General features: G+C 41.0%; 3 protein-coding genes across 3 annotated transcripts in view; 2 read left to right on the top strand and 1 right to left on the bottom strand.

Moving 5' to 3' along the window:
• The window catches only part of acvr1c (activin A receptor type 1C), a gene marked incomplete at its 3' end in the record, with an annotated part of 13,236 nt that extends 2,589 nt beyond the window's left edge, over positions 1-10,647 (top strand). Inside the window, exons 2-9 of the mRNA XM_079231133.1 lie at positions 3,591-3,821; positions 7,519-7,761; positions 7,882-8,112; positions 8,203-8,370; positions 8,658-8,814; positions 9,392-9,516; positions 9,823-9,953; positions 10,522-10,647. Coding sequence (XP_079087259.1) covers positions 3,591-3,821; positions 7,519-7,761; positions 7,882-8,112; positions 8,203-8,370; positions 8,658-8,814; positions 9,392-9,516; positions 9,823-9,953; positions 10,522-10,647 — 1,412 coding nt within the window. The remainder of the gene's footprint in view (positions 1-3,590; positions 3,822-7,518; positions 7,762-7,881; positions 8,113-8,202; positions 8,371-8,657; positions 8,815-9,391; positions 9,517-9,822; positions 9,954-10,521) is intronic.
• A 4,347-nt stretch (positions 10,648-14,994) lies between these two features.
• Positions 14,995-17,524, top strand: cytip (cytohesin 1 interacting protein; the record flags this gene model as incomplete). The annotated part of the gene is made up of 8 exons (XM_079230723.1): positions 14,995-15,298; positions 15,508-15,557; positions 15,749-15,803; positions 15,956-16,058; positions 16,293-16,386; positions 16,527-16,593; positions 16,769-16,835; positions 17,061-17,524. The coding sequence occupies exons 1-8, from the start codon at positions 15,131-15,133 to the stop codon at positions 17,522-17,524; spliced, it is 1,068 nt and encodes a 355-aa protein (XP_079086849.1). The 5' UTR covers positions 14,995-15,130.
• A 3,585-nt stretch (positions 17,525-21,109) lies between these two features.
• Positions 21,110-26,844, bottom strand: galnt5 (polypeptide N-acetylgalactosaminyltransferase 5; the record flags this gene model as incomplete). The annotated part of the gene is made up of 10 exons (XM_079230601.1): positions 21,110-21,976; positions 22,167-22,319; positions 22,657-22,737; positions 22,951-23,280; positions 23,381-23,498; positions 23,576-23,695; positions 23,796-23,931; positions 24,492-24,611; positions 25,557-25,723; positions 25,814-26,844. The coding sequence occupies 10 exons, from the start codon at positions 26,842-26,844 to the stop codon at positions 21,839-21,841; spliced, it is 2,394 nt and encodes a 797-aa protein (XP_079086727.1). The 3' UTR covers positions 21,110-21,838.
• Between the last annotated feature and the right edge of the window lie 525 nt (positions 26,845-27,369).

Below are 27,369 nucleotides of genomic sequence, written 5' to 3'. Positions count from 1 at the left end.
GACTACTGCGCTCACTTGTCACATCAATATTTCTATATGCCTGTGAAACCTGGACCCTTACAGCTGAACTACAGAAAAGACTACAGAGCATGGAGATGAGATGCTACAGAAGACTCATGGGTATCTCCTACACCCAACATGTCACAAACGAGGATGTCCGGCAAAAGATCAGCCAAGCCATCGGCCCACATGATGACCTGCTTACCACTGTTATAAAGCGGAAACTGAGGTGGTACGGACACATCACCAGATCCTCAGGCCTTGCAAAGACCATCTTACAAGGAACCATACAAGGTAGAAGGAGACGAGGGAGACAAAAGAAAAATATGGAAAGATAACATCGGAGAATGGACTCACTTGAAACTCAGTGAGGCAATGAGAGCTGCCGAGGACAGAGAGGGATGGAGAGAGCTGGTCAACAGATCGTCTGTGGTGCCCCAACGACCCTCCGGGGTTATGGGATAGATCAGATCAGATGCACTGTGTGAAAAAAGACAGTAGTTTTTCTTTTGGTGGTCTTTGGTGTGGAATTTTGTTTCAGCATTTTTTTAAAGACACCATTACAATATGAGATTTTGTTGATTGTTAGCACAACACTGTTCTCCCCATCTGTTTTGCAAACTGAACACAGTTTGGCGTTTATGGCACTCCTTCCCAAAAAGCAGTCATCCGTCCATCCATTATCAGTAACTGCTTATCCTACTCAGGGTTGTGGAGGGGGACTGGAGCCGATCACAGCTGGCATTGAACAAACGCTGGGTGCACCCCGGATAGGTCACCAGGTTATCGCATGGCTGACGCATATATAGAGATACCACTCACACTCTAAACGTATCTATCCTGCATGTGTTTGGACTGTTGGAGGAAAAACCCTTGCGTGGGGAGAACATGAAAACTCCACACGGAAGGGCCGGACAACAGGTTTGAACCAGGGCTGTGTTTCTAAAAATTGTAATTACTTCCCTGCCACCATACGCCCTTAAAAAAAATCCAAATCAATGCTCAGTTATCATCAAAAAGAATTGTGCTAGCCCACACATACAGAGCCCCAGTACTCATCATCATCGTCCTTGAGTTAGTTTGTTGCCAAGCAATTCCCACGTATATTGTTAAAGAATACGTCTGCTGGAGGAGCCTTAAAAAGCCCTTTTAAATGATTAGATTGTACATCCTCTATCTTTCTAAATGTCAATCAATTAAGAGACCAGAAATGATAATGAATTTATCCTGTGGAAATGTATTCCACAACTATATGCTTCACTACAATAAATATTGCACTGTTTATTTTGAAACAATACTACACCATCTCGGCGCCATTCAACACATACTGTATATTAATCTGCGGTTGAAAAAGTCCCCAAGAATGCAATGTTTATTCCTTTTATGAGTAACGTTTGTCAAAAACTACAGTGCCCAGCTGTTTTCGGGTCGTTCAGGAAATGAAACTATTCATTTGTGATCCATTTTTTTAACAATGACATACATGCGGAAGATACAAGTGGACTTTAGGTAATATTTATCTTAATATACAGTACTCACCACTAAAGTGGAACATAATTGCATTAGTTCAGTGCTCCTACACATGAAAGAAACAGGGCTCCAGGGATCAATCATTGGATCCATGCTGTTTTTGTTTTTTTATAATTAGCTTTCTGTTAAACTTATTTTATGATTGCTACATGGATGACACAGCTGTATCCTTCATTTAAGCAGGATGTGCTTGACAACATTTCCTCCTTACTGAGTCATGGAGCAACTAGACAAGGACTAAACATCTCCAGATCGCATTCAAAACTCAAAAAAAGTATCTTATCGCTGACTGAATTCGACAACAAACATTCTGTAAACACCTGGAAAATATTTATTAATGCTTCTTTTACTTCTTGGAATGAGCATTACAATGCATGTGGCTGTATATACGTATACTTAGATTGCTCGATTTCCAGCACTTCAGGAGTCAAAAAGGCCACTTCTAGACATATAACAAAGTCCTCACATACTTCATAGATGGCTCTGATTATACCTCATAACACTCCTTGTGTAGAATTAGGGTTTAGAATTAGTATGGGGTTCAGCATATTTGATAATTTTCCATGTTCAGGTAAATCAAAGTGTTTGTGATTTTTGACTTTGCCTCCTTGTAAACCTTAAACGGCACAGATGATCACGAGCTAAGGAGACAGGCTCTCTTTTTTAATCATCAGCACTTTATTTTGTTATGTTAGGTCTCAGTTGTGTATTGTTTAATCCAAGCACTTCTCACGTTTTTTGATACATGAAAAATACAAGTGATGTGGAACTGACAAGAAAATGTAGAGAGGTGACATGCTGTCACAATATAATAATACTTCAATTTTGTATAGCGCTTTTCTGAATACTCAAACACGCTTTATATAGGACTGAGACAAACGGAACAAAACAAAAAATAGAAAGGCAAAGGAGCAAGCAAAACAAATGAGCAGAACATTTTTGGTACAAAAGAAAACTGGAGAAGCTGCAACGGAATGAGTCATGTAGTGGAGGGTAGGGAGCAGGGGTTAGCAGGTGAAGGGTAGGGAGCAGGGGTTAGCAGGTGAAGGGTAGGGAGCAGGGGTTAGCAGGTGAAGGGTAGGGAGCAGGGCTTAGCAGGTGAAGGGTAGGGAGCAGGGGTTAGCAGGTGAAGGCGAGTTTGGTGAAGAGGTGGTTTTTGAGGGCTTGTTTGAATGATGATAGGGTGGGAGCCTGACAGATGTAGATGGGGAGGGCGTTCCAGAGGGGGGGAATTCACTGATTTCTGCAACAATGATCTTATAACAATATGCTTTGTATCAGCAGCCAAATCCTCCTGACAAAAATAAAATACCTTTTGGTGAATGTTTTTGTTCCAACCAGACTGAGGCATGCAAACGATTGCACACAGGACATACATTTCAACATCCATCCACCAATATAGGAATTTACTCTTGCTGGTACCCTTTATTAGGTACCCTTGTACTATATGCAAGCCAATACAGCAGCTCTGCAATAAAACAACAACAACAAAAAACGTTTACAATCTCACACATTTTAAATGTTAGGATTTTGTCCACTGAGCAAATAGTACAATTTCTAACTACGATACAAATTATAAAAAATGTAACACAGTGACATTTTATGATGAACATTTTTTTTACAACTTAATCCTTTATAAATACATTTATAAATGGACACCATGGAGAAATTTACTTAAATTGTTATAATTTGTATTATTATTATTGAAATAATGCATAAAATAAAATTGTTTAATTTAATATTGTATGATATTCTTACAGTTTATTTCTAGATTTTTCCAGGGAGCAGGCAGCGCAAGCTTGCTTATCAATCACTCCCAGTCTTATAAAACAAAGCATGACAGCAGCTCCAAGAGGAACACAAGATTATCGGGGTGTTAAACTAAGAGGCATTACGTCCAGCCAATTAAGAGCATGGACCCGCTTGCATAACAGAGGTTCTAAAGAGTAAAAGACCACTTGCTATGACAGTCTTTGAATTATCCTGTCTTTCCTCCCCAGCAATTTTCCAAATCAATATCTGGAGAAAATAACCATCTTTAATAATGCCATTTGTTTCAGGTCTGAGGTGTGTGTGCCAGCTTTGCGCCAACCACACCTGTGAGACGACCGCAGATGGAGCCTGCTGGAACTCGGTGATGCTGATTGATGGGAAGGAGGAAACGGACAAGTCGTGCATGTCGCCCTCTGAGATTAAGGGCCAGGTCTTCTGCTACAGTTCCCGAAATGTCTCAAAGAGGAACTGCTGTTTCACTGATTTCTGCAACAATGAGACTCTGCACCTACACCCAGGTACATAAGCTTTGGAACAGATTGCTCTTTTTTAGAAATTAAAAAAAATAATAATACTCTAATTAAAAAACAATACAGATTAATATTTAACCTTAGAAAAAATGATGGAAAGATGGATTTATACCCTCAGACAATGTCCTATTGCTCCGTAGATACAGTAGTAATTCGACAGCCACACCACCCCAATCAGTGTGGGATTTCCCACTCATTCTGGCCCCGGCTAGACGAGGTGGATGTTGATCCTACTAGATCCTGTGACATAACAAATCTGGCAGAGGCAATGAGACGCCAGTGAGTGATCCTCCCCCTCCCTCCACTGATTAATAAATAAATAAATAATTTGTCAGGCATGTACTTCGAGTTAAAAGCCTATCATGGGTCTGCATGGTGGAAGTTGGCCTTAAAGCAGAGGGGGATTACTTTTACCTGTCGATAAACAATTCAGTGGGAAACAGTCAGAGCTGAGAGTGACATTTAGCATCGGGGTTCATAGTGTTCTTTCTGCTGCAATCAATAAGTTCATGTTTAATGTATTGTATTTCTTTCGGTTTACGGGCAACATAATGAGTTTGAGGCAATTTCATGTAAATTGGATAATTAAAAAAGAATGTAAATCAAATTTGTGAAAACTGGATTTTTCTTGTTTTGTCCAGTTAAGGACAGAACTTCATAACAGCTGAAATACACACACTTTTCTTTTAAATATTATACCCTTGTGAAGTTGAAATGGTTGACATGTTAGTCACAGAGCAACATCACAGGCTATTGTGTGTACCCTTCTTTTATGCTTTTGGTCTCCACTGACTCATGAGAAAAATATTTAAATTGTTGCTGCTAAATGCTCCACTATGCCAGCTAGTTATTCTCTGTCTGTTTGCTGTTTGTGAACAGGTTCAGGTAATGTGCAGTGGGTTTTAGCTGAAAACAGCTGCCTGCAGCAGTGAGAAAAAGGATTGAGAGAGCAGTTAAGCTGAAAACAAGCTGGAAGATTTTATCCATTGTTCATATCAGAATATGAATATGTGCATCTTTAAGAACATCTGAATGCATCATCACTAAATAATTGAGCATTATTTTGTCACAATGACATTAAATTACTCATGAGTACACTAATATGACCATCTATTTTCCTATTGATTAATCTAACAATGATTTGTTCAGTTAATCAATCAAATGTTCTGTAAAATAATGAAAAATGTCCCCTCATCTCAATGTTCAACCATCAGTCCAAAACGTTATTATTATAACATACAAGAATATACAGAAACCACCAAACAAACTGATTGCCATCAATTAATGGACTAATTGTTTAGCTACAATTTGCAGGCAGACTCTTTTTTTTGATATATATAATACAAACACAAATGTGAAACAAATCTATTCAGGGGACCCAGATTGATTGTACGAGGGAAACACTGTACACTAGTCTGGTATTCAAAAACAGTCTAGTTTTCCTCTTTCTGCATTTTTAAACTCTTGACAATAAGTACTCTTGCTAAATACATGCTTCGTTCTTAATTTATGACACCCATTGAAAAAAAATTAAGAAAGGGAAAGAAAGGGAAGGGAACTTAGTGCCTCCACCTCCACTGATTTATTCATCTAAAATAATTTGAGGTACATTCTCACACAGTGAACCAAATCAAATGTCGAGGTGATACTGGAGATTTAAAGCGCGGTGCTGCAGACTGTTGATGAGATGGGACCCTCAGGCTGTGATGGTGGTGACTGTGAATGAGGACACAAGAATCAATCTGTTCCACTGCTCTGCTAAATATCAGCATGTGAGCTAATCATGTGTGTTATTTTTTTTCTACAAACAAATACTTAATGTTTGTTAGTGCCCTTGCTGTGACTTCTATATAGGCCTAATTATAGTACAGCTATAAGGTGAAGTTAGTATAGAAGTAGTAATGGTTAGTGTCAAACTGTTTAAAAGTAGACATGACTGCTGAGATTACTTCCTTGAATTGTAATTGTGCAGAGTCACCAATGAACAGTTTGTCGAAGGTCTTTTTTCTTTTGGCCAGAGGAGAGTAACGTGTTTTGCACCATGTCTGCTGAGCTACAGTTGGACACATGGCAGGACATGTATTTAGGTAAAAGGCCAAAGATGTCTTAGGAAACTGTGTTTTAGTTCACGACGTGTTGCTTTGCACATTGGGCCATCTGCAGATGTTGCATGTTTGAGGCACTCCTGGACATTTCGTGCCTTTGGGGATTTGAGAAGATGAAAAGGTTGAAGAAACATGGATAAGGTTTCGGTTGCTCAAGACTGCATTGTTTATGTTGAAACTGTCTTTTGAAAGAGTTATGAGTTCCTGCAATGACTTTAATGAAGTTAAAATAAGACCAACAGTTGGCAAAATCATGTTGGTAACCAAAGTTATAATTTGTATTTCCTCAGGCCTAATATTTCATTTTACTGATATGCGGCACTGTGCAGCATGTTGTCATCATGCCTTTAAATCTCATACTATCCCAGCGCCCACCTGCTCTGCTATTTGTGTTTGTATCCAGGTCTCCTCTGTCCACCCACAGACAGAAGGAAGGTCAGAGATGGAAATGCCAGGTTACTGTTTTGTTAAACCAACAATGTATTCTCATAGTGTACCTGTTGTTGATCAGCGCATGTCACTTACTTTAAATGAAGAAGCCTGTTTGTAAGCACAAAAAAATACCTTTACATTTTTGTAGTTTTGGAGAAAACGTTTTAAAAGCTTCTGCTTCTGTATTTCTTCATTACTTTTGATGAATTACATTTATGGGCAGTGATGAAATGTGTTTTGTTTTTGCACACGCAACTTTGCATCTGCCAAATCTACAATTTCCATCTCAAAATTTTTAGATTGTCAGCAGGGTGATGGCTTAATTTTACTGTGCTTGTTTTAACCTGTTCAACACTGCCCCGTTTCATCTCTCTTTTTTAAAAACGGCACCTTGCATATCTCCGCAACCACATGGCCGATTAAATTCATTTGAATTGCTATAATACCGCAACTCTTGTGAGATGAGTGCTGTGGCTTAAAACAAAATGTAAATGATCGTCAGGTTTAATTATTTATGTAAACTCCTAACTTGCTGTGGCGATTTTAACGTTTCACTAAAATGTTTATAAGTAGCCCTTACAACGTTGGATTTCAGTCAAAGACACAACCCTGTAACCGTACGGGCCTGTGGGAATCCTTCCAAACCCCCTATTAGTATCTCTACGTTTACAAACACGGCAAGTTTTATTTTTCTCTCTCACCACGGGCTATTCAAAATCCGGTCTCGTTGGTCCGTTTACGGCAGCTTAGACTACATCATACAGCACAAGATATACATTTTTTCCCCAAAACTTTGCTGAACAAATACATACAGTACAATAAACACAGGGAAAAAGAGGTCTAGAGCCCAAATGGGCTCCACAGTTTTCAAAGGGGGTCAGAAAAGCATATTTCAGCACTACTATTCACCAGTGATAATATATTGTTTGTTTGAGATGATGATTTCAGGCCACATCGTTGTACACAACATAAAATAATCAATAATGCCCACCAGAGGGTACAACAGTCACGAGGCGCTCAGTGATGAACACAATTGTAAATTCCCACTCATTCTACTGAATCTTTGTCCTAAGGGTTTGATATCAGAGAGCAAAGACGTGCTAAATGTTGGCTACATTATCGTGTTGTATATGCGTTTGTGTTATCAGAGAGGCCTTCGGAAGAACCCGGCTGGAGCAAGCTGCAGCTCGCTGTGGTGATCCTGGTGCCCTCCTGCCTGTTGTGTGTGGGGATCCTGCTGAGTGTGTTTGTTGTGCAGAGCCACCGCTGTGTTTACAGCAGAGCCTACAATCAGGATCCAGAGGAGCCTCTGGATGACCAGATGCTAATGTCACACGACAAATGTCTCAAAGATCTGATCTATGACATGAGCACCTCAGGCTCTGGATCAGGTAAGAGCGACTTCGCTTATGACTCATTCTGGGTTCAACTTAACACGTGGATACATGTAAAGCCAATAAAATGGAATAGTTATATCAATATCAGCTGATAGTCTTGCTGGTGTGTTGCAGGTCTGCCATTGCTGGTCCAGCGGACTATAGCACGGACCATTGTCCTGCAGGAGACCATCGGGAAGGGTCGGTTTGGGGAGGTGTGGCGGGGAAAGTGGCGAGGAGAGGATGTGGCGGTGAAGATCTTCTCCTCCAGAGACGAGAGGTCGTGGTTTCGTGAAGCAGAGATTTATCAAACAATCATGCTCAGACATGAGAACATCTTGGGCTTCATTGCTGCAGACAACAAAGGTATCCGAATCAGATGCACAAACCAAAAATAATCCAGTTCACATGATTATGATTAGATAAATGTGCCAACATGTGACTGTATTCTTGCAGATAATGGCTCGTGGACACAGCTCTGGTTGGTGTCAGAGTACCATGAGCATGGCTCCCTGTATGACTACCTGAACAGGTACACGGTCTCTCTGGAAGGCATGATCGTCCTCGCTCTGTCCGTAGCAGGTGGACTAGCACATCTCCACATGGAACTCATTGGAACACAGGGTAAGGCGGTATTCTTTCTATTCTAACTACGACACTTGTATGCTCAGTAAAACCACCGTATAATAAATAATTGTCTGAACCCAGATTGCGCCAGTTAACAGTCAGCCATTGATTCCTTAAAACTGTCCGGCAATTGATGAATGAGAATGTAATTCAGACCTGCAACTAACGATTATTTTTCACTTTTTCTTTCATTTATTTATTTAATTCTCATTTATCCTCTAAAACCTCAATAAATATGTAAAAGTATTGGCCTAAACCCTTATTTGTGTCCTTCTTGGTTTTAGGGAAACCTGCCATTGCTCACAGAGACATAAAGTCTAAAAATATCCTGGTGAAGAAGAACGGCACAGCAGTCATCGCAGATCTGGGTTTGGCTGTGAAACACGACTCCAGCACCAACTCCATCGACATACCATCCAACCACAGAGTGGGAACCAAGAGGTCGGGTTTACCTCACAGCACACAACTAACACACACCAAGTAGCAACAGGATGAAACTGAAATAACTTGATAACAAATAATTACAGTTTACATATCAGTCAGCCTCTGAATTTCTCCAAAGCCAACCTGTTTAATAAAGTGAAATAATGAGTGTTGTTGGAGGGCTGATGGAAAAAATGCTGAACAAAAGTCATGAAACCTCAAGCTAGTAAACAAACAGTTGATACAAGCCCGGAACAATTGGTTATGTAAAACACATTTATTTATTGGTAAAGTGACATGAACACATTTATATAGACCAAACTTGAACCCAGCATGTGTTGGGTTTATATTTTCAGACTTAAAGCTCACAAGATTCAATATATATTTCTCAAAGTATTGCCATGAATAACCAGTGAGTGTTGTTTTTAGAGATAATTTATTTGTCCTTCAAGTTCCAAGAAGCATAATGTTCATCTCTTTTTGTTCACAATGATGACCTGAGCTTGTTTTTTCTCTTTTTTTAAACACGGGATGTTTAAAAAAGAAATGCTGGGCTTTTTATTTCATTAGCTCTTAATTGTTTTGTCCTCTGCAGGTACATGGCCCCAGAAATCCTGGATGAGACGATCAATATGAGCTGCTTTGAGTCATTCAAGAGGGCGGATATCTACTCGCTCGGCCTGGTGTTCTGGGAACTGGCCCGAAGGTGCTCTGTTAGAGGTACTTCAAATGACACACGTATAGACTCACACTTTTCTGTCGATATTTATTGAAATATTCAATGGAAAAATGATTAGCAAGACTTGACTGGCACTAATAGTCAGCTACATACAAGACACAACTGATGCAACTGTAATTGTACCAATAACAGTTGTTCCATCAGCCATGTCAATGTGTCCTTTGCAGGCTAATTTAAGGTGGTTAATATCCTTTTCTGATTGCTAGACACCATTAGTACTGTGTGTATTCATGTGGGTGAGGAAAAGCATGATAAACAAAATCTATATCTTTGTACTTTTTCCTTAGGACTTCAAGAAGATTTCCAGCTGCCTTACTATGACCTTGTGCCTTCTGATCCAACCATCGAGGACATGAGGAAGGTGCTGTGTGAGCAGAAACTCCGACCCAACGTTCCCAACCAGTGGCAAAGCTGTGAGGTGAGACTGAAGGATGCATCTGATGTATAATCCTGTCAGATGGTTATGATGCATATCATCACTAGTGTGTTAATTAAACTGTTAAAGTTAGATACAAAACAGACTTAACATGCCATATGCTTGGAGGATGAATCTGATTTCTTAAAACAGAGACATTTTCTTGCAACAGACATGTTCAGTTCATCTTTGAACCCATTTTGAATCCACAAACCACTACCTACACATTAATCATCCTTTTCACATATTTTACCTCACTGGTGACAAGTCATCAGCTTAGTTCAGCGCATGTTACTTCTGAGATAAAAACATTTGTTCACCGGTTTCAGATTGATAGCTACTAAGCAGTTAAGATTACAGACGGTGAACTGAACGAAACAGACTGAATTAACCTCTGAACTGAAAACAGTCAGAAACAGTCTGTTTGAACAGTGTACAAAAGCTCCTATTGCAGCTGCATGGGGTTCAATTTCCGCCTGAGCCCTTTGCTGCAACTATCGCCGTATAATTAAGCAGAAATGCCGAAAACATCTCTTTATAAAATACTACTATCTCCTTGTTGATACACCAGGCTCTGCGTGTGATCGGCAAACTGATGAGAGAGTGCTGGTATGCCAACCCTGCTGCTCGACTCACTGCTCTGCGAGTCAAGAAAACAGTCTCTCAGCTGTCTTTCATCAAGGATGTCAAAGATTAGTAGGATTTGTTGCCCTGCAGATCAGCACTGGTGCTGGCACTGGTGCAACGCCAGGAATTGAGAGCAAACTGGGAGAAATGCTAACAGTCCGAGGCTGCCCTCTTCAGGAAACACAAACACTGTTCACCCTCAGAGAGCAACTTCAGGTTGTTTTTGGTGCCAAAGTATTGTCGGGGGTGTCAGTGGCTACTTTGCACACACACACCGAGTGAAAAAAAAAAGAACCTTAACAGCTGCACTTTTGCTAGGAAGAGCCTTAAGAATGTATGTATAATATAATGTGCACAGATCATTTTGCTACCTCAGACATTTAAATGCCCAAAGCTTGAAGTTGCACATTGTGATGTTTTCGTGCCATATCTTGTATCAAGCACAGTATCGCTGAGTAGTTAGTGTGCTAACTGACAATCACACGGCTACTGGAAAAGAAATGACACACTTACAGACTGTCCCTGATAATCTGAATTTTAAAAATATTTAAAGTGCTATTGATTAGCTATTACAGTCCTACTTGTAGATACATCATTTGTTGCTGGTCTAGTATTGAATGCACCACCATGACATTTGGTTCCGAAAATCCTGGTCACCAGAGGATGAATAGTAATAATTTCCTGCTCAGCAGAAAATACGAGTTTTCCTAAAATCAACAGAGTGAACCGTTTTGGATTTAATGAAAGACTTGTCCGTCCCTCTGGCGCCACCCAAAGGCCAAACGTTAACTATTTAGACTCACAGATTAAGTTGTCTCATGGGATCAGTAGAGTTGTTATAGACTTTTTTTCTTGTCCTTTGCACTAAGAGAAGTATAACTATAAGCTCCTGCTATACAGTTTGCATATTTAAAGCTTTCAGTTGCTGAAAAGAGCTGCTCTCTGGTAGGTGAATGCTAGCAACAAAGCTCGATCATGAATGTGCAAAGTTATGTTTTATATTTCTATTCCCACTGGAAGGATGTTATTCAAATCATGAAATCATTATGATTTGAATGCACATACTTCAGTGTGTTAACATTGGCTCATTTGTATTTTTAACTAGCACATCTGATCCTACATTCAGTGTGTTAGAAAACACCCAATTGTACAAGCCCGTTGCTGTGTGATAGCAGGTTTCTCTATGAACTACGTAATAGCAAAGACCAAGATAAGATCAGATCTTGATAAAGCTAATGATGAAATCATAAAAATGATGACGACTAACTGTCATTAATCAGTTTCAGACATTTCACCTGCAGGGCCTAGTCTGGGTGATGGGTGCACATATGATCACTGACTGATGAGGCCTGTGAAGTCTTGTCACGACAAGCTTAGGGAAAATGCACATGGGTCAATCTGTATTCCATGTGTGCTTATACGCACCCACGTGTGTGACTGTGTGCCTGTTTGTGCGTTTCATATCATGTGGATCCTGTGTTTAAAGATGTTAATCTGATGTATTATTGTAGTGTTTGTGAAACTGGTACTGTGGAGAAAACCAGTTTCCCAGCCATCATGGCGTTCAATTTCTCCTCAGCCCTTCATCCTAACGTCCATGTGTCCAACGTCCATGAGTTACTTAATTCCATGTAGCTGCTTAAAGTGTTGACACATGTAAAAGTTCTGTTATGAAGGCGTCGTGACTAGTGGTGGATCATGTAGAATCAGCTGTTACTCTCTTCGTGATTCGTTGTGTGTTGCAGAATACAGATATGAAATATTGAAAATGCAGTATTAAAGCATCCGTCTCTGCCTGGGCCCATTGAAAGTACTTAGTAATATATATTTGTGTTTTATCTAATGTTGGATCGATGCTAAACCAAGCTTATATTTTGTCTATAGCGTCATATCTGTTTCACCAAGAATCAGACGGGTGACACGAGTGTTTGTGAAACTGGTGCTGTGGAGAAATCATCATCGGTGTCCCATCATCATGGCTTTCAATTCATCCTCAGTTAACGTCCATGTTTTTAGTTATTATGGCGAGTTACTTACTTCCTTGTAGCTGCTTAGTGTTGACACATATACAAGTTCTGCTATGAAGGCGTCATGACTCGTGGTTGATGATGTAGCATCAGCCGTCGGTCTTTTGACAAATATCACTTCATGTAAGTCTTCGTGTTTTTCTTTTCATGACATGGTTCGTTGACTTCAATCATGGGATCATTCAACTTTGTGTGTTGCAGAAAATGAAATATTGAAAATGCAGTAAATGCATTAAAGCGTCCGACTCTGCCTGGGTCCAATGAAAGTACTTCTATTATATATATATATTAGTTTTTGTGTCTAATGTTGGATCTGTGCTGAACCAAACTTATATTTTCTCTATAGTGTCATATCTGTTTCTCCAAGAATCAGACGGGTGACACGACCGATCGCTAAGCATATGAAAGACTTATCAATCCTTCCAAAGAGGAGTGACCACCATGTGCAATTTTTGACTTGTGTCTTTTAAAAACAATATATATATTGTATATGAAATTGCTAAATGCTGAAATCAAATGTTATAATGTTGTATTGTGTCTTTCATCCTGTACTGTTTGCGCTTGTTTTATGTTTGTTATGGTCTGTCAAGGGACTACAGATGCAAATTAGCTGTAGCTCAAATCTGGTACAGTGCATCAAATGGTGACATTTATGTTTTAACTGTACATGGTCCCTTTTAAAATAAAGATATATATATATATATATAAGAAAAAATTGAAACCGCTGTCATAAAATAAGACCTGCTTTTTGATTTTCAAATCATCCTGTTCTGTCTCTATACTGTTTTGTGTCTGCATTGTATCTCTTGCACTATTTATTCTGTAACGAAATAAGTTATATCAGTGGGTCAATAAACTGTTTCTCATGGAGTGAACTGTTTTCATGACTTTTTCGTGATAGAAATATGTTTTCTTGTGTAAAAAGTCTCACATTGCATTTGTGATTTTGAAAGCACCGATTTTGCAGATTACAGCACGTAGGACAGAATTTCCCGGAGCAACTGATCTGAAACGGGTTCTTTTTTATCTTATCATCACTTTTACCTTAACTGACATGACTCATCTCGGCTTTCTGTGCTCCCGCTCTATTCGTGCACACCGCTTATGCGTCCGTTAGACAGAGGAAATCAAAGTGTAGCATCGAGGCCACAGCACTATGCAGATGAGTCAACGCCACACGATTGTGCTGCAAGTTGCTTTAATGGATGCTGTGCTGACGGTCACCTGAGACAAGAGAGGTGACAGTGTTACCCACAGGAGATTCACGTTGATTCACATAAAAGAACAACTTTGTGAATAAAGAAAGAGTTAATTTACAGACCGTAACAGTGGAAGAGATAACCACTTGATTTGATTTACAAATACTGTTTTAATATGCATTGTAACACAAAACACAGCCAATATGGACATATGAGAAAAACTCAAGCAAATATTTATGTACCACTTCCTCCTGTATTATTATATTGAAGAGAGTATATCCAATGCTTTTCCTCCTCACTTTCATAAAGCAGCGAGAGAGTGTATGATCTCAATTGAGAGAACAAAATGTCATCTTTTCTGTACTTTAACTATAGATGGTTTTTGCAATGTCCTGGAAAAATGGGATATCTGTGTTCCAGACGGTCCCGTGATCGGTTGGCCAGCAGCCCTGCTGCAGGTCAGTGGGGCGGAGGGGATTGCTGTGAGGCAATCTGCTAAGGAGCATTTCAACTGGGTTCATATATACAGTACTGAGGCTCAAAGGGACAAAAAGACAATTTTCTCTGATTTTCTGGTCACCAAATAAATGCAGCTTTTGTGCACGGTGAAAGATTATATTATTTTTCTGGATATTAAACCGTGTACCTTTTGTAAGAAACGGGTGTGGTAGTGAAAGAAGGTTTGAGCTCAGTTTTCTTTGCCCCATTCACCATTGTCACCCTGGCTGACGGCCTGTGTGTGTGATTTCCCTTTTGAAGCGACCATGTCTGATGCCTTCGGCCCAATGACCCATGCTGTCTGTTCGGGGAGCGTGACACTGGCCCCAAGCTAAATCAGCCTTTTGTCTGTCCTCATAAGACAAGTCACCCTGCTTGGCAGAACACAGGACTCCTGCTCAGGAGGAAGCTAAGCCCATTGAGAAACTGAGAGTGAGAGAGGCTCGAAGCAGGTGCTGCTGGAGGCGTGAGGTGGCAGTTTCTCATGCATTGCTGATTTCTGACAGACCATAAATCGAATTGCTTAGACTGCAAAAAGGGAAAGGGGACTGTTTGAAGGGGAATACTGTGAAAAAAAGCTCCTTCCTTTGTTTTTCAATACAGCAAACCATCTATTCTCAAGAAAGAAGAAGAAAAAAAAAGTTCAAAGGTGAACAGGAAATTAGGTATGTGAGGCTGTGATCTGCAGATGCAGGTCCACCACAACCATCACATGACGTGGATTTCCGCTTGACACATTGTGCTGTTGGCTGCACAGCGGGGCAGGGCCACACAATCATTGAAGAGCTGCTGCAGCAGGACGTGATGGCGCTTTGAGGACTACTCTACCATGCAGTCCACCATGAATTTCAATGGACTTCCACGCCAGGGCAGCCAAGAGAATTACATTCTGGATAATACTCTGAGGAAGAAATGTTCCCTTTGGTACCGACGTTCACTGAAGGGAAACAATGATCGACACCGGCAAAACACAGGCTCTCTGCCCAGAGTATGCAAGGTGAGACTATAAATCAAGTGTGATGTATAGCTGGAATATAAAGTGTAAACACACATACTTCTACAGTTCAAAAACTATTGTAATCTTTAAATTCTTTAGCACTGTAGGATAAACATCGTTCTCACATTGCACAATCTCTTAAGTTCTCAGAGAGCTTTAACATGTAAAGTTATAATATTGTTTTAAAGAGGAACTTTCTCCTTTTGCAGACAAAACAAACCCGCTCCAACGCACTGGTTGATTACTCTGACCCACAAAGGTAAATATATCAAATACGATGTGCAATTTATCTTCCAGGTTTCGCCTTTAACCTTATGACAATAATATATATTTCTATCTATAAATATATATATATTGCATTTCTGTTTTATAGAAAAGGAGGATTGAATACACAAAGTGCAGTTACTAAAATATTAATATTCTCTTGTTTTGCATTTCTCCTTTGCACAGGACCACAATTGAACTGGAAAAACAAGACAATGAAACATTTGGTTTTGATATTCAGGTAATCACATTTCATACTCATTAAGATAAAGTAGCCTATGTGTCGATGTCATGCATTTTAATCTCTGATTCTAGAATGTTTTTTTCTGCTACCTCTGTGTGTAAGAGGATATTTTTTATGAAAAAGTGTTGACAAATAGTCTTTTGTTGCAGACCTACGGCCTGCAGCTGAAGGACAGCTCAGCAGTGGAGATGTGCACGTTTGTGCGCAAAGTGCAGGAGGACAGCGCTGCTGAGAATGCTGGCCTGACCACAGGTGAACCACCCACACCCTGTTTACAAGCCCTGCACAGGCTCACACACACACCCTCCCTCTCAGACCGTATTGCATCTCTCTGGTGTACATATTGACAGATATGTCACTTCCCACCCATGTAAACGCCCACACACACACGCACACACACGCACACACACGTTCAGTGCAAAGCCATGTTGTCTTCTTGTAATTGATTAGTTCCTCTTTTTTGTTTTGCATCCTCATTTATTGTAGGAGATATTATCGTCACCATCAATGGGGTCAGTGTTGAAGGATCATCTCATCAGCGCATACTTGATCTCATAAGAGAATCCACCAACAGTCTAAAGTGAGTGACACAAATAACAATTGGTTGTGCAACAAAGCACAACGGGGGTTAAATCTATACTGCACAGAAATAAAAACAGTATGATAAGAGCTGTTTGCTGTTGAACGTGTGTGTGATTATGTGTTGCTATGTGATTCCAGGATGGAGACTGTATGTGGGAATATAGTGAAGCAGATAGAGCTGGAGAAGAGGATGAACCTGCTTAAGGTGTGTCTCTTTGACCCTGACCCTGTTTGTTGTTGACAAACTGCAGCTTTGTGGTTGTATTGCCGTCACCAAATAACTGTTGCTCACAAACCCAGCTGACAATAACGAAAGAGCAAAACTGATCGAAAACGATCTTACTGGAAGTAAAACCCCGATGTGTTTTTTGCCCATACAGCAATCGCTACGTGAGAAACTGGTGGAGCTGCAAGGCCTTACATTACAGGAAAAGCGTCTAACGCGAGGTGAGAGGGTTTGTTCAGCTGTCAGACCATAGCGCTTCCTTTCTCACCGCCACAGTCATCTTTCTGAAGCGACACCATTTATGATGTGAATTCAAGCGTAAACTCCAGATGCGTTAGATTAAAGGAGTTCCCCTGACAAATGAACAAAGATGATTCAAACGAACTTCATGTTGCACACTTCTCGTCATCCGTAGCTCTCTCACAGGGACTTTGTTGTGTTTTCAGGTAACTTGAACCTCTCAGCAGACTCCTCAGCGATTCTGAGCTCCCCCACAGTGCGCTGTGGCCGGCGTTTTTCCAGTGACAGTAGTTACAGGAGCACGATGACAGATGACAGTGACCAGGCCAGTGTGTTTGGGGATCCGTGCTCACCCAGCCCATGCAGTGCAGCCAGCACCACAGACGACAGCTGCTTCTTCTCCAGAGATTTCCCCTCACGCGACAGCTCCTGCAGGTTTTCCTCGAGCTCCAGCCGACATCACCAATCCCTCAGCCGCTGCAGCAGCTCCAGTTTGGCCGACAGCAGCAGCTCCCTCTCTCCTTCCTGGGAGGAGACGAGGATGTCCTCCCTGTTTGGTACCCTGCCCCGTAAAAGCAGGAGGGCCAGTGTTCGCAAACACATCCTGAAGTTAATTCCTGGACTCCAGCGATCGGTTGAAGAGGAGGAGATGGGAACAAACTCTCAGTGACTTGTTGTTCACATCCTCCTGGTCCATCCATCCATTTTCATCCGCTTGTGTCTACTTGATATCAAGGCTGAACATGTTCTTATGCTCTTGTTGCAGAGGGAAATATACACTGTAATGAAGTGTTTCCCTGTAAACCTTTAAAAGACATCTTGTTTTGCCTTCATGGGGAACACAGAGATGACAGACATTTTGGGGCTTGACATTTGTCAATGTCAACGTTTACTCAAGAAGGTTCTGAGCCTTAAAACTGAGCCAGGCTCACTGCTTGGCTTAGAATTGTGGTACCACAGAAGCATTATGAAGATATTCTTTTGTTGAAATGAATATATTCATACACGATTATAATGTATATAGATGAGATTATGTATCATACTAGCTTGAATAAGAAACTGCATTAATCAGTATGTGTGAACTAGCTGGTAGCTGTATTCATGTAGCACCTTGGATTTCCAAATGAGACTATTTTGACCTAAAACACATGAAAACTATGGATTTTTCATGTCAGATTGGCATGTAAAGTCGTCATCTTCTGTCAAGTTCAGGTGCTGAAAACCAAAACCAAAGCTCTACTCAGTATAGATATCTGCTCAGCTCATAACAGGATGTGGGCACAAGGGGCCGGCGCAAACTATTTTCATTTCCAACATTATTTTAGGTCGTGTACAACTGTCGGTGTTCGTTCAGAAACACCGAAACTGTTTCTTGTGAATTCTGAATGTAATTAAATGTGCACGTTTCACTTTCAGTGGCAAGAAAAAACAACTTTTAACAGAATGTCATGCTTTATTTCTTTGGTATAAAATCAAGAAAATCTGTAAGCAAAAGAGTTAACAAATAAAAAATAAACTTGAAGTCTTACAAACCCACCAGTGTTTTCCTTCATATTCCAGATACTAATGTACACTCATTATAAAGTTACACTTTCAAAAGGAAATATATAATGTGTGCATAACAGAATGGGCTACATTGATGATGATGATGATGATGATAATGCTGGTATTACACATAATTTACTCATACACACAAAATAATATTATTCATGGTGATGCACTATTTGTAAGAAATAAATAAACTAAAGACTTGAGAGTAGAAACCTCACATTTCCTGTAATAAGTCTCACTTCTTTGGTTTCCTCCAGAGAGAGAGAGAGAGAGGGTGAGAGAGAGAGAGAGAGAGAAAGAGAAAGAGAGAGAGAGAGAGAGAGAGAGAGAGAGAGAGAGAGAGAGAGAGAGAGAGAGTGGGAGTATTAACATTCTTATGTACAAAGAGTAAAAGGAGTATTCCTGCAGCAAAATATTTCCCATGACTGATTATCATTTATAACATTATTATATTGTGCATGGAAGCAGTGTTTTTCTTACTATAACTTGTTGGGTCTATCTTTAACTACTTATACAGTTAGGTAGGTTTCTAACCCTTCCACATGATTACAAGATCAATCTGAGGGTTGTGACATGATTAAAGGGAAATGAAATCCACAAATCTGTACTTAGAGCTTTCTCTAATCTTTGCATTTTTTGTAAAATACTGGAGAGTTTTACATTTTTGTACCTTGAACATTGCTGATATGTGTTTGAATATACTGTTACATCATTTTAGGAGGTATTTATGTGCCCTTAAAACGGGGCTTAGCTTCATCACATGTGCAAAACACTTTCGGTTCAGACGGTGAAACACTGTAAAGAAAACCTATAGAAGAATGGTAATCCAGACTCAAACATTTACAGAATGAAGGTGGTCACCCAACAGAGATTAACAAAGAATGAGTCCAATCACTTCAATATGCAGATGCCAGAGTCACAAAGAGTCTTTGTTGGGGCCACAACAAAACCTTGTTCTTCGGTGGTTCAACATGCACACGGACTTACATGGTACTAGCACTAGAGAGCACACTAGAGAGCTTGACCTTGCGCTGCTCACTGAAATGCAGGATGGATTCCTTCTTCACTCTTATAGGACAAGAAGTATTTCTGGTAACATGCTTGGAACGGTGGAACGCTCAAATTTTGATATGAGAACTAGTCAGCTAAAAATCAGCAAAGAGCATTGAAGCGGGACTATTTTCACTATCAAGGAGGAAAGAAAAACAGACAGATGGAGATGGAGACACGCACAATGCCTCCAAAGGCCCCGAGGCTCACAGTAGAAAAAGATGCACTCCCATCCCAGGTACTGGAGATCATCGGAGGGATCACGCTTGAGGCCCTCCAGAGCCTGGAGGATCCTGAAGAAAGAGACGTGTGGTCAATGGAGGAGGGAGATGACTCCGTGTTCTACAGTGATGAGGACCGAGCTCATCAGGAAAAAAAAGCGAACACATCTTGTGTGTTTGGTGTTAACGACGGCAAGCGTCTTGTCAACAGTGTGGCGGCTGATGAGGATGATACGGGGGATGAATCCATAATGGAGGAAGAAATCGCAGAGTTGGAGACGGAAGTGACTCAGCAGGTCATTCTGACTGAGCAAAAGCAACGACAAGAGCTCCAGAAAAAAGCTGTACCTATGGATCAGTCAGATCCTGCAGAACCAGGAGCATGGTCTAACCTAACTGCAGAGAAGTCAGCGAGCATCTGTGGAGAATCTCTTACAGGTATGCAAACGCAGCTAAATATACCAGCAGAAAAAGGTAAGAGTAATTTAGCATTATCATGTCGTAACATTCTTTTAAAGGACGGTTTTTGTTTACAGAATGCAACACAGATTCTTCTTTCCTCTTCTTTTCAGCGAATCTACCAGTTGAAGTAGAAGAAGTGACCCTAAACCTTGAACCCTTTTATGAAACAGACGTCCCAGAGCAGAATTCCAGTGCTGAACTCCAGATGTCTGGTGACAGGCCGCTTCAGGTGGAGCAGGACCAGAACTTCAGTGTCCCTGTGGGGTTTCATCAAAACTCAGACTACTCCACTCTGCCTCTGCCAAAGAAATCCTACAACCACCTCTCTCCCTCCAAATATGACACTGTATCCTACCGCAGGATCCGCAGAGGCAACACTCGCCAGAAGATAGAGGAGTTTGAGTACATGATCATAAATTTATGAGATGACGGTTAAGCTCTTTTAAGATAAATGTAAACGGCTGGACATAATCCATAACAAAACTGACTGCATATCTATGCCATGTGCACGGTTTACATATTTATTTTGTTCTAAAATCTACTTGTACGTATTGAAAATCTCTGATGTAACTCTCCAGGTCACACGATTTCCAAATGAAGACTGCAATTTATATCAGTTGTGCAGTATCTGATGGGAGAGCAATGCACAACACTCATCTGATATCTAAGATGTACTTTATGTTTTCATTTGATGGTTTCAGGATGAAAACATCTTGTTATGTAAGGCAGGTATTTGAGAAACAGATTACATAAATAAGGAGCAAGGGCTTTCTAAGCCTACTAATAACTAAGATGTTGTTTGGTATTAGAACTGCGGTATCTTAACCTCTAGTATTATTATCATTTGAGTGATTACCTAAACCTATATACTTACATGTCCTACAGACCGGCGGATAAACAAAAAATAAAGTGAAACATGCTATTAAGCCTTATCTCCATCATTTTATTTTTAGTTTCTTATTTAAATCCATTTCTATCAGTACGCAGTAAAGGGGTTTGATAACGAGGTCACAAAATGATGAACTCGCAGCACAGGTTTATTGCATGTTTTGAACAACACTTCCCTCTAGTGACAAGAAATTCATATAAAAAAGGGACAGTTAAAAAAAAAAAAAAAAAACACACCTAAATAATGCTTAAAATCATAGAAGCAGCCGTTTCAACCATGTGCCTCATCAAACATAAAAGTAAATGACATCTAGAAAAGATGATGTCTCACAGGAAATAAGTGATACGTTTAAAACTAATACATTCTACATGATAGCCAAGTAAACTCATTAAATCCCAGCAGAGCAAACACACAAAGAAAATCACTTTTTTCATCTCAAATATAGGAGTCACTGTTTTATCTTTGGCAGTGAGATGATATGTCGCGCTCAAAATGGAGTGTTCGTCCATAGACAGTCACCTGAATCCTGTTGGCAAACTCTGGTCCACATCTTCCTAAACAGAGAGGAGATGCTCTCTTTCCTCTGGTACAAGTGTTCAAAACTCAAGGACAGTCCATGGCGATATAATCAAAAGCAAATTAGAAACATTGCACATCCCCACACTATCTGCTTTACGCCACACATGTTACTGCCACTAAAGCGCTTCTTCCCACCTCTCGACAGCCGTCTGTTGAGTCTGGACCACCGACTGGGCTGTCATGTGAGGACTCTGTCTCGGTAGTGCATGTTCGGCACATTTCAGCCTCATCACTAAGTGTGGTATTTTGTGAACTGCCACTTTTGGAAGGCGTTTCTGGTTTCACATGAATTCAGGTGAAGAGTGTCACCTTTAGGCCCCGCCTCCAGGCACATGTGGTTGGACACAAACTCCGCTATGAGGTGCTCCGCCTTCACAAAGACAAAACAGGAAACATGATTAACGGACAACGCTTTAGCCTCGAAACAATCTTGTTTTTTACTATACTCATTTCCAACTGACAGCAACATTTTGAAGCAGGCCAGCCCTATCGTTTGAAATACAGAAACTGAGAAACAAAGACAGCAGACAAAACAAACGGCACACCCGAAGCCAACCTACCAGAGCGGAGTTGGATGATTTGTGGAACCAGCGATGTTCAGGCTTGGCGTTGTCACATAATTGTAAAGCAAAGCCGCTGCCCTTGCCGTGGGGAGCGACACATAGATCTTGCTGGCGAACGTGTCTCATCCAGGTGTAATTAAAGTGCTGACTCTGAACACCAGAGAGAGAAAGAAAGAGAGGAGAGTGACAGGATGTAATTATGCTCCATGAAAACTGAAAGATTTTGAAGGATGGCTCAGTGGCTGCTCTGAATCCAAAAAAGACCACATTTAGAAAGGCTTGGTCTCGTCCCAGACTCCACCCTTGTTTGTCTTGGGTCCCATCCTGGACTCTTGATTGCATTTGACCGGATTTAGATTTGTTTCTGTAAACTTTTGTCATGCACCGCCACAATTGCACAAAATCTGAATGTTTTCTTTGGAAACAATAAACATTTGCTATTTTTTTTACAATCAAATAATCAGTGAAATAAAATGAAGACACCGACCTGCCTGCTGAGGTCACATGTGTCAAACGACAGAGAGCCTTTCTGCAGAGTGAGGCATTTTCTTAAGCCGCGATTAAAGACCTGCAAGGAAAAATTGGATGAGAAAAACTTTAACAAAGTTAAACAACAGCACTGCAAACATGCGTTTACTCTTTTAGAGTTACGCATGACGACGGGTCTCTGTTTGGGTTGTCAGCAGTGATAACAATAGCTTAATGGAGGGAAAGCAGAACAGACATTCATTTTTAAGAGATGTTTGAGGGAAATGTAAACAACGTTTATTCAGCTACATACCAGGCCCTCAGCTTGGACTAAGGGAGGCTTCATATCTGGATACACGTTATCCAGGTACCACTGGAAGCTCTTGCATTTGAGCTTCTTCCTCAGCTCAATCTGCTCGGTGAGGTTGCCGATGTTAACGGCCTTGTTATCTTGCAGGTGTTGGTAGCCATGGCCGTAGAAAAGGTCCTTGTACTCATCCAGCCAAACCTCTGCCACCCTCGCCAGGTTACGCTCCACTGTTTTCTGCCTGTCTTTGGGGAACTTGTACGGATTCTGTCCTCGGAAGATGTGTCCCACTCGAGAGCAGGGGATAATCTCGATTTCCCCTCCACACATCCAGATCTGCACGAATGGCAACACGTAGCATAAGGAGTCATGCGGGAGAACTTCTGAGTTCACAAACACCTGTGGATAATACTAATGAATTCCATGAGTGATATACCTTAAATGAAATCTCCATGTTCTCCCCACCCCACACATCCAGGCCTGGATCATAAGCACCAAGCTCATAGAAGTATTTTTTTTCGATGGAGAAAAGGCCTCCAGCCATAACTGGACATCTGTAAGATATGAATATATAAAAGATGCAGCAGAAATAATAATACAATGTGAATATGAAAACTGACTGCTTAGGTACCTGATGGGATCTGAGACGGTCATGTTATTCTTCCTAATGTACTCCTCTGGTAATGCACTCCAGCCAAAAACCAAAGGCCATTTGAAAACCCCTCTTTGGAAGTTGTCAACCAGCATATAACTAGAAAGAGAAAAGCAGAAAGCAGAAAATTCCACATTACTTAAGAAAATATGATGACATGACGTGTACGGCTTGTCAAATATAGACAGTGTTGAGTCACCTCATGTCCTTATCACTGATGACTTCAATAACCGGACAGGGCACCTTCTTGCGGTCCAGATAGACTCTCTCCAGCAGCGGCTCCAGCCAGCCCACGTTACATTCAATGTGAGAGTCGAGGAAGGTAAGAACCTCACCTGAAAGGAAACAAGCATCCTGTTGCAGTTAAACAAATAACCACAAGTGCCTTTTAACAGTGCAACCTTTGAGATGGAGTTGTTTATTTAAGTAAGTAAATAATATGCATGCAACTCAGTTTGCCTTTCAAATGATATTGTTCTCATGTTCCAGTACTGTAATTGTTACAAGACTATCATTCCATATGTGAACTTTCACACTTTTGTGTTATTCAATGCACACACTAAAATGTGTCTAGTGGTGCAAATGTGGGAGCAACAAACTAGCAAGCAGTTTGGATTTGCAACAGTGTTAAAAGTACATTTACAATTTGAAACTTGGCTTGCATGCTTTTTAAAAATCAGACAAACATGGCAAATACAAGGACCGCCTTGTGTTTTCAGTGTAACATTTATAATTACAAAGTCTGACCACATGATTTTACACATGCATGTGACAACTGCCTTCATCTTTCTCTTTCGAGGGACATATCCCCTCAAACCTTGCCACCATCACCTTTGTACATAGTAAACATACAAACCAAACGTTACAGATATTTATGAAGCATAGCAGTGGTTACCTTTGGCTACAGCCGCTCCAGCCAGCCTGGCCCTGATGAGGCCCTGCCGCTCCTTCAGGCGAATGATTCGCACTTTGGGATACTGGGACATGTACGTATCAAGCTGTTCTTTCAGATCGTCTGCCATGAGAAAATATTACATATGATTTAACAACACTTGCAGCAGACAAAAGTGCTTAAAGTGTGAACAGATGACATACAGCACTTAAAATATAATTAGATCCAATTAGTTTAAACTTGCACAAACTACTGGGAACCATATAGTGGGCAAATCTTTAATAATATTTGGGGACTGTTTTCTACTCTAACATACTTTAACTGACATATTTCATATTGAAATGTTTATTGCTACATTTTGCTAAAAAGCTCCAACTATAATCATGTGCGGTACATAGCACTCGATTGATAAACTGATCCCAGCTTTAGAAACATCATTAGTTCGTCCTCCGGAGAGCACTGTCAGGTTTATCATCAACTGTAAAAATGTCTTGCTCCGCACATAGCTTTGTCACTACTCTTGTATCTTTAATAACCACACATCTGGGATAGTACTAAAAAAAAAAATGTTAATATTATTATTTTATTAAGTAAATCTAAACTAAATAAAAACACGTCACCTAACTCGTCTCAAATTCCCAACACGACTCTGAAAAAAAGTCCAGTTTCGACTAGGCTCTAGGGTTAAAAAAAAAAAAAAAGACTTGACCAAAAGTATTAATAAATACATGATAAAGCAATGAAGACTTACAGTCAAAGAATAGAGGCAGCTGCAAGAAAGGTTGACATAGTCGGAAGAGGGAAGTCTAATTACTAGACAAATTATAATTCAAGCACAACACTAGGCCAGTAAAAATCATACTGTTTGGACATACAGCAGACCCGCCCAACCTTCCTCTAATACTAAAAACTTAATGTTAGGGTTTTTACTATCTTTATTGGGGGAGTTTTTCCTGATCCGATGTGAGGTCCCGGGACAGGGATGTTATGTGTACAGATTGTAAAGCCCTCCGAGGCAAACTTGTATTTGTGATGTTGGGCTATATAAAATAAACTGAATTGAATTACCTCTGGTGCTGAAATCATCCACCAGAATGATCTCTGTGAGGAGGTGTGGTGGAGATCTGTTGAGCACACTGTGCACAGAGCGGAGGAGCGTTGACCACACTTCATCCACGAAACAGAAAATCACGCTGGTGGACGGCAAGTTATCGTGAACCAGATTCTGTGCACACCTGGAAATAAACAAACAACAACTATTCAGCTTGACAGTCAAAGCGCTTTGAGAGGTAAGATCCGTTATAGTAACTGAGATGAAGACTCACGTCTCGGGCCTGGTGTCTGGGACGGCCCGGTCCACTGGAATCCTGTCGCTCAGGAAGACATTGAAGTGGCCTTCGTCCCATCTCTTCCTCACCTCTACGTTTTCATTACTGGCGACAACTGCTGCCTGACCGAACTGGCCGATTGCGTTGGCGTCTCTGGGAACACTCGTCAAATCCAGAGAAAGCACTTTGTGGACACCTGGTTTTCTGACAGCAGTGACAGGGTTATCCTTGGAGTCCTCTCCTGCTTGGAGCTTGATTATAGGTTTCGGGCTTTCCTTCAGGTCACTCTTTGCGATCGTCTTAACGTGTTTTTCCTCTTGTTTATCATCTACTTCCTTTCCTTTTGCATCCTTCTTTGGCGATTTAATTGTTGTTTTAACAGGGTGTGCCTCTCCGGGCTGAAGCAGACTCACTTCTGTTGCAGTCTCGGCCTTAGGTTCAGATTTAATGGGTCCCTTCTTTGCATGTTTGTTTTCCTGAACACCATGCGGCACTTGAGTTATTTTAGGCACTACCACAGGTAACTTCTCTTTAATAATACCATCTATTGCTTTACCTTTCTCTAATTCCATCCCATTCAGATCCAAGTCCACTGCTTTCTTCTTTGCAGGAACATCCTGCTTCAGTGTGACATTGTGTTGTCCTTCTTTGTGTTCCATAGAAACATGTTTGGGTTTGTCCGCCTTGGGAAGATGCTCTCCTTGGTGACCCTGTTTCTGACCTCCATGTCTGTACACATGCGCCAGTTTGATGCTTGGATTGAGTGGTTCTTTCCCAGCACGTGTCACAGCCAAGTCCACCCTCTGAACTGGGTGTTTGAACCCCAGTTTCACCACCTGTGTCTCCCGGGACTGCTGTTTGGAAATCACCCTGTCTTTTATGACTCGCTCCTTCAGCAGCTGACTGTTCACATCGTCCATTGACATGCGAAGAGCTGCCATGTCCAGCAGCAGCCAGATGACAGAGGCGATAAACACGAAGGCGAGAACCCTCCCACTCCCCCTCAAGTATCTCCTAACCTTCATCATTCTCGGTTTAAAAAATAAAAATGGACTTCCACATGAAAATACAGGAACAAATAGTCAAAGTATCATGTGGTCACTTCGAAGTTGCAGGCGCAGTTTCCTTTTCTTGGGAGATGTTATCTGCCTGCGTGGCATGTTAGAGATACCACACGGAGGAGCAGCTGAAGTCGGTGTTGTCAGTCGGGAGCACCGCAGCGCCTGACACCCATAACCGAGCCCAGCACGACGCTACAACGTTGTGTTATTTAGCCACACCGTCTCGCGCGGGTCACCTCCAACCGCAGCGGGACGTGAGCCGGTAAGTTTTTCTGTAACGCAAAAAACTTCGCCAAAAAAAAAAAAGAAAGTCTTCGTCACTCACAGAAACTTTGCTGAAGTTGTCGGCTTCGTCGGTGAACCTCCACGCCACAACTTTTGACTGACAGTTTTTTTTTTTTTTTTTGAGGACGTAGCGACCAACTTCCACTCTGTCAGGAAGCTGTGATTGGACAAGATTTGTAAGGAAGTGTCGGCCTAATGCACGGAGAA

Source organism: Taurulus bubalis (genome assembly GCF_910589615.1).
Source record: "Taurulus bubalis genome assembly, chromosome: 15".
NCBI lineage: Eukaryota > Metazoa > Chordata > Actinopteri > Perciformes > Cottidae > Taurulus > Taurulus bubalis.
This window is presented reverse-complemented; position numbering and strand designations above follow the sequence as displayed.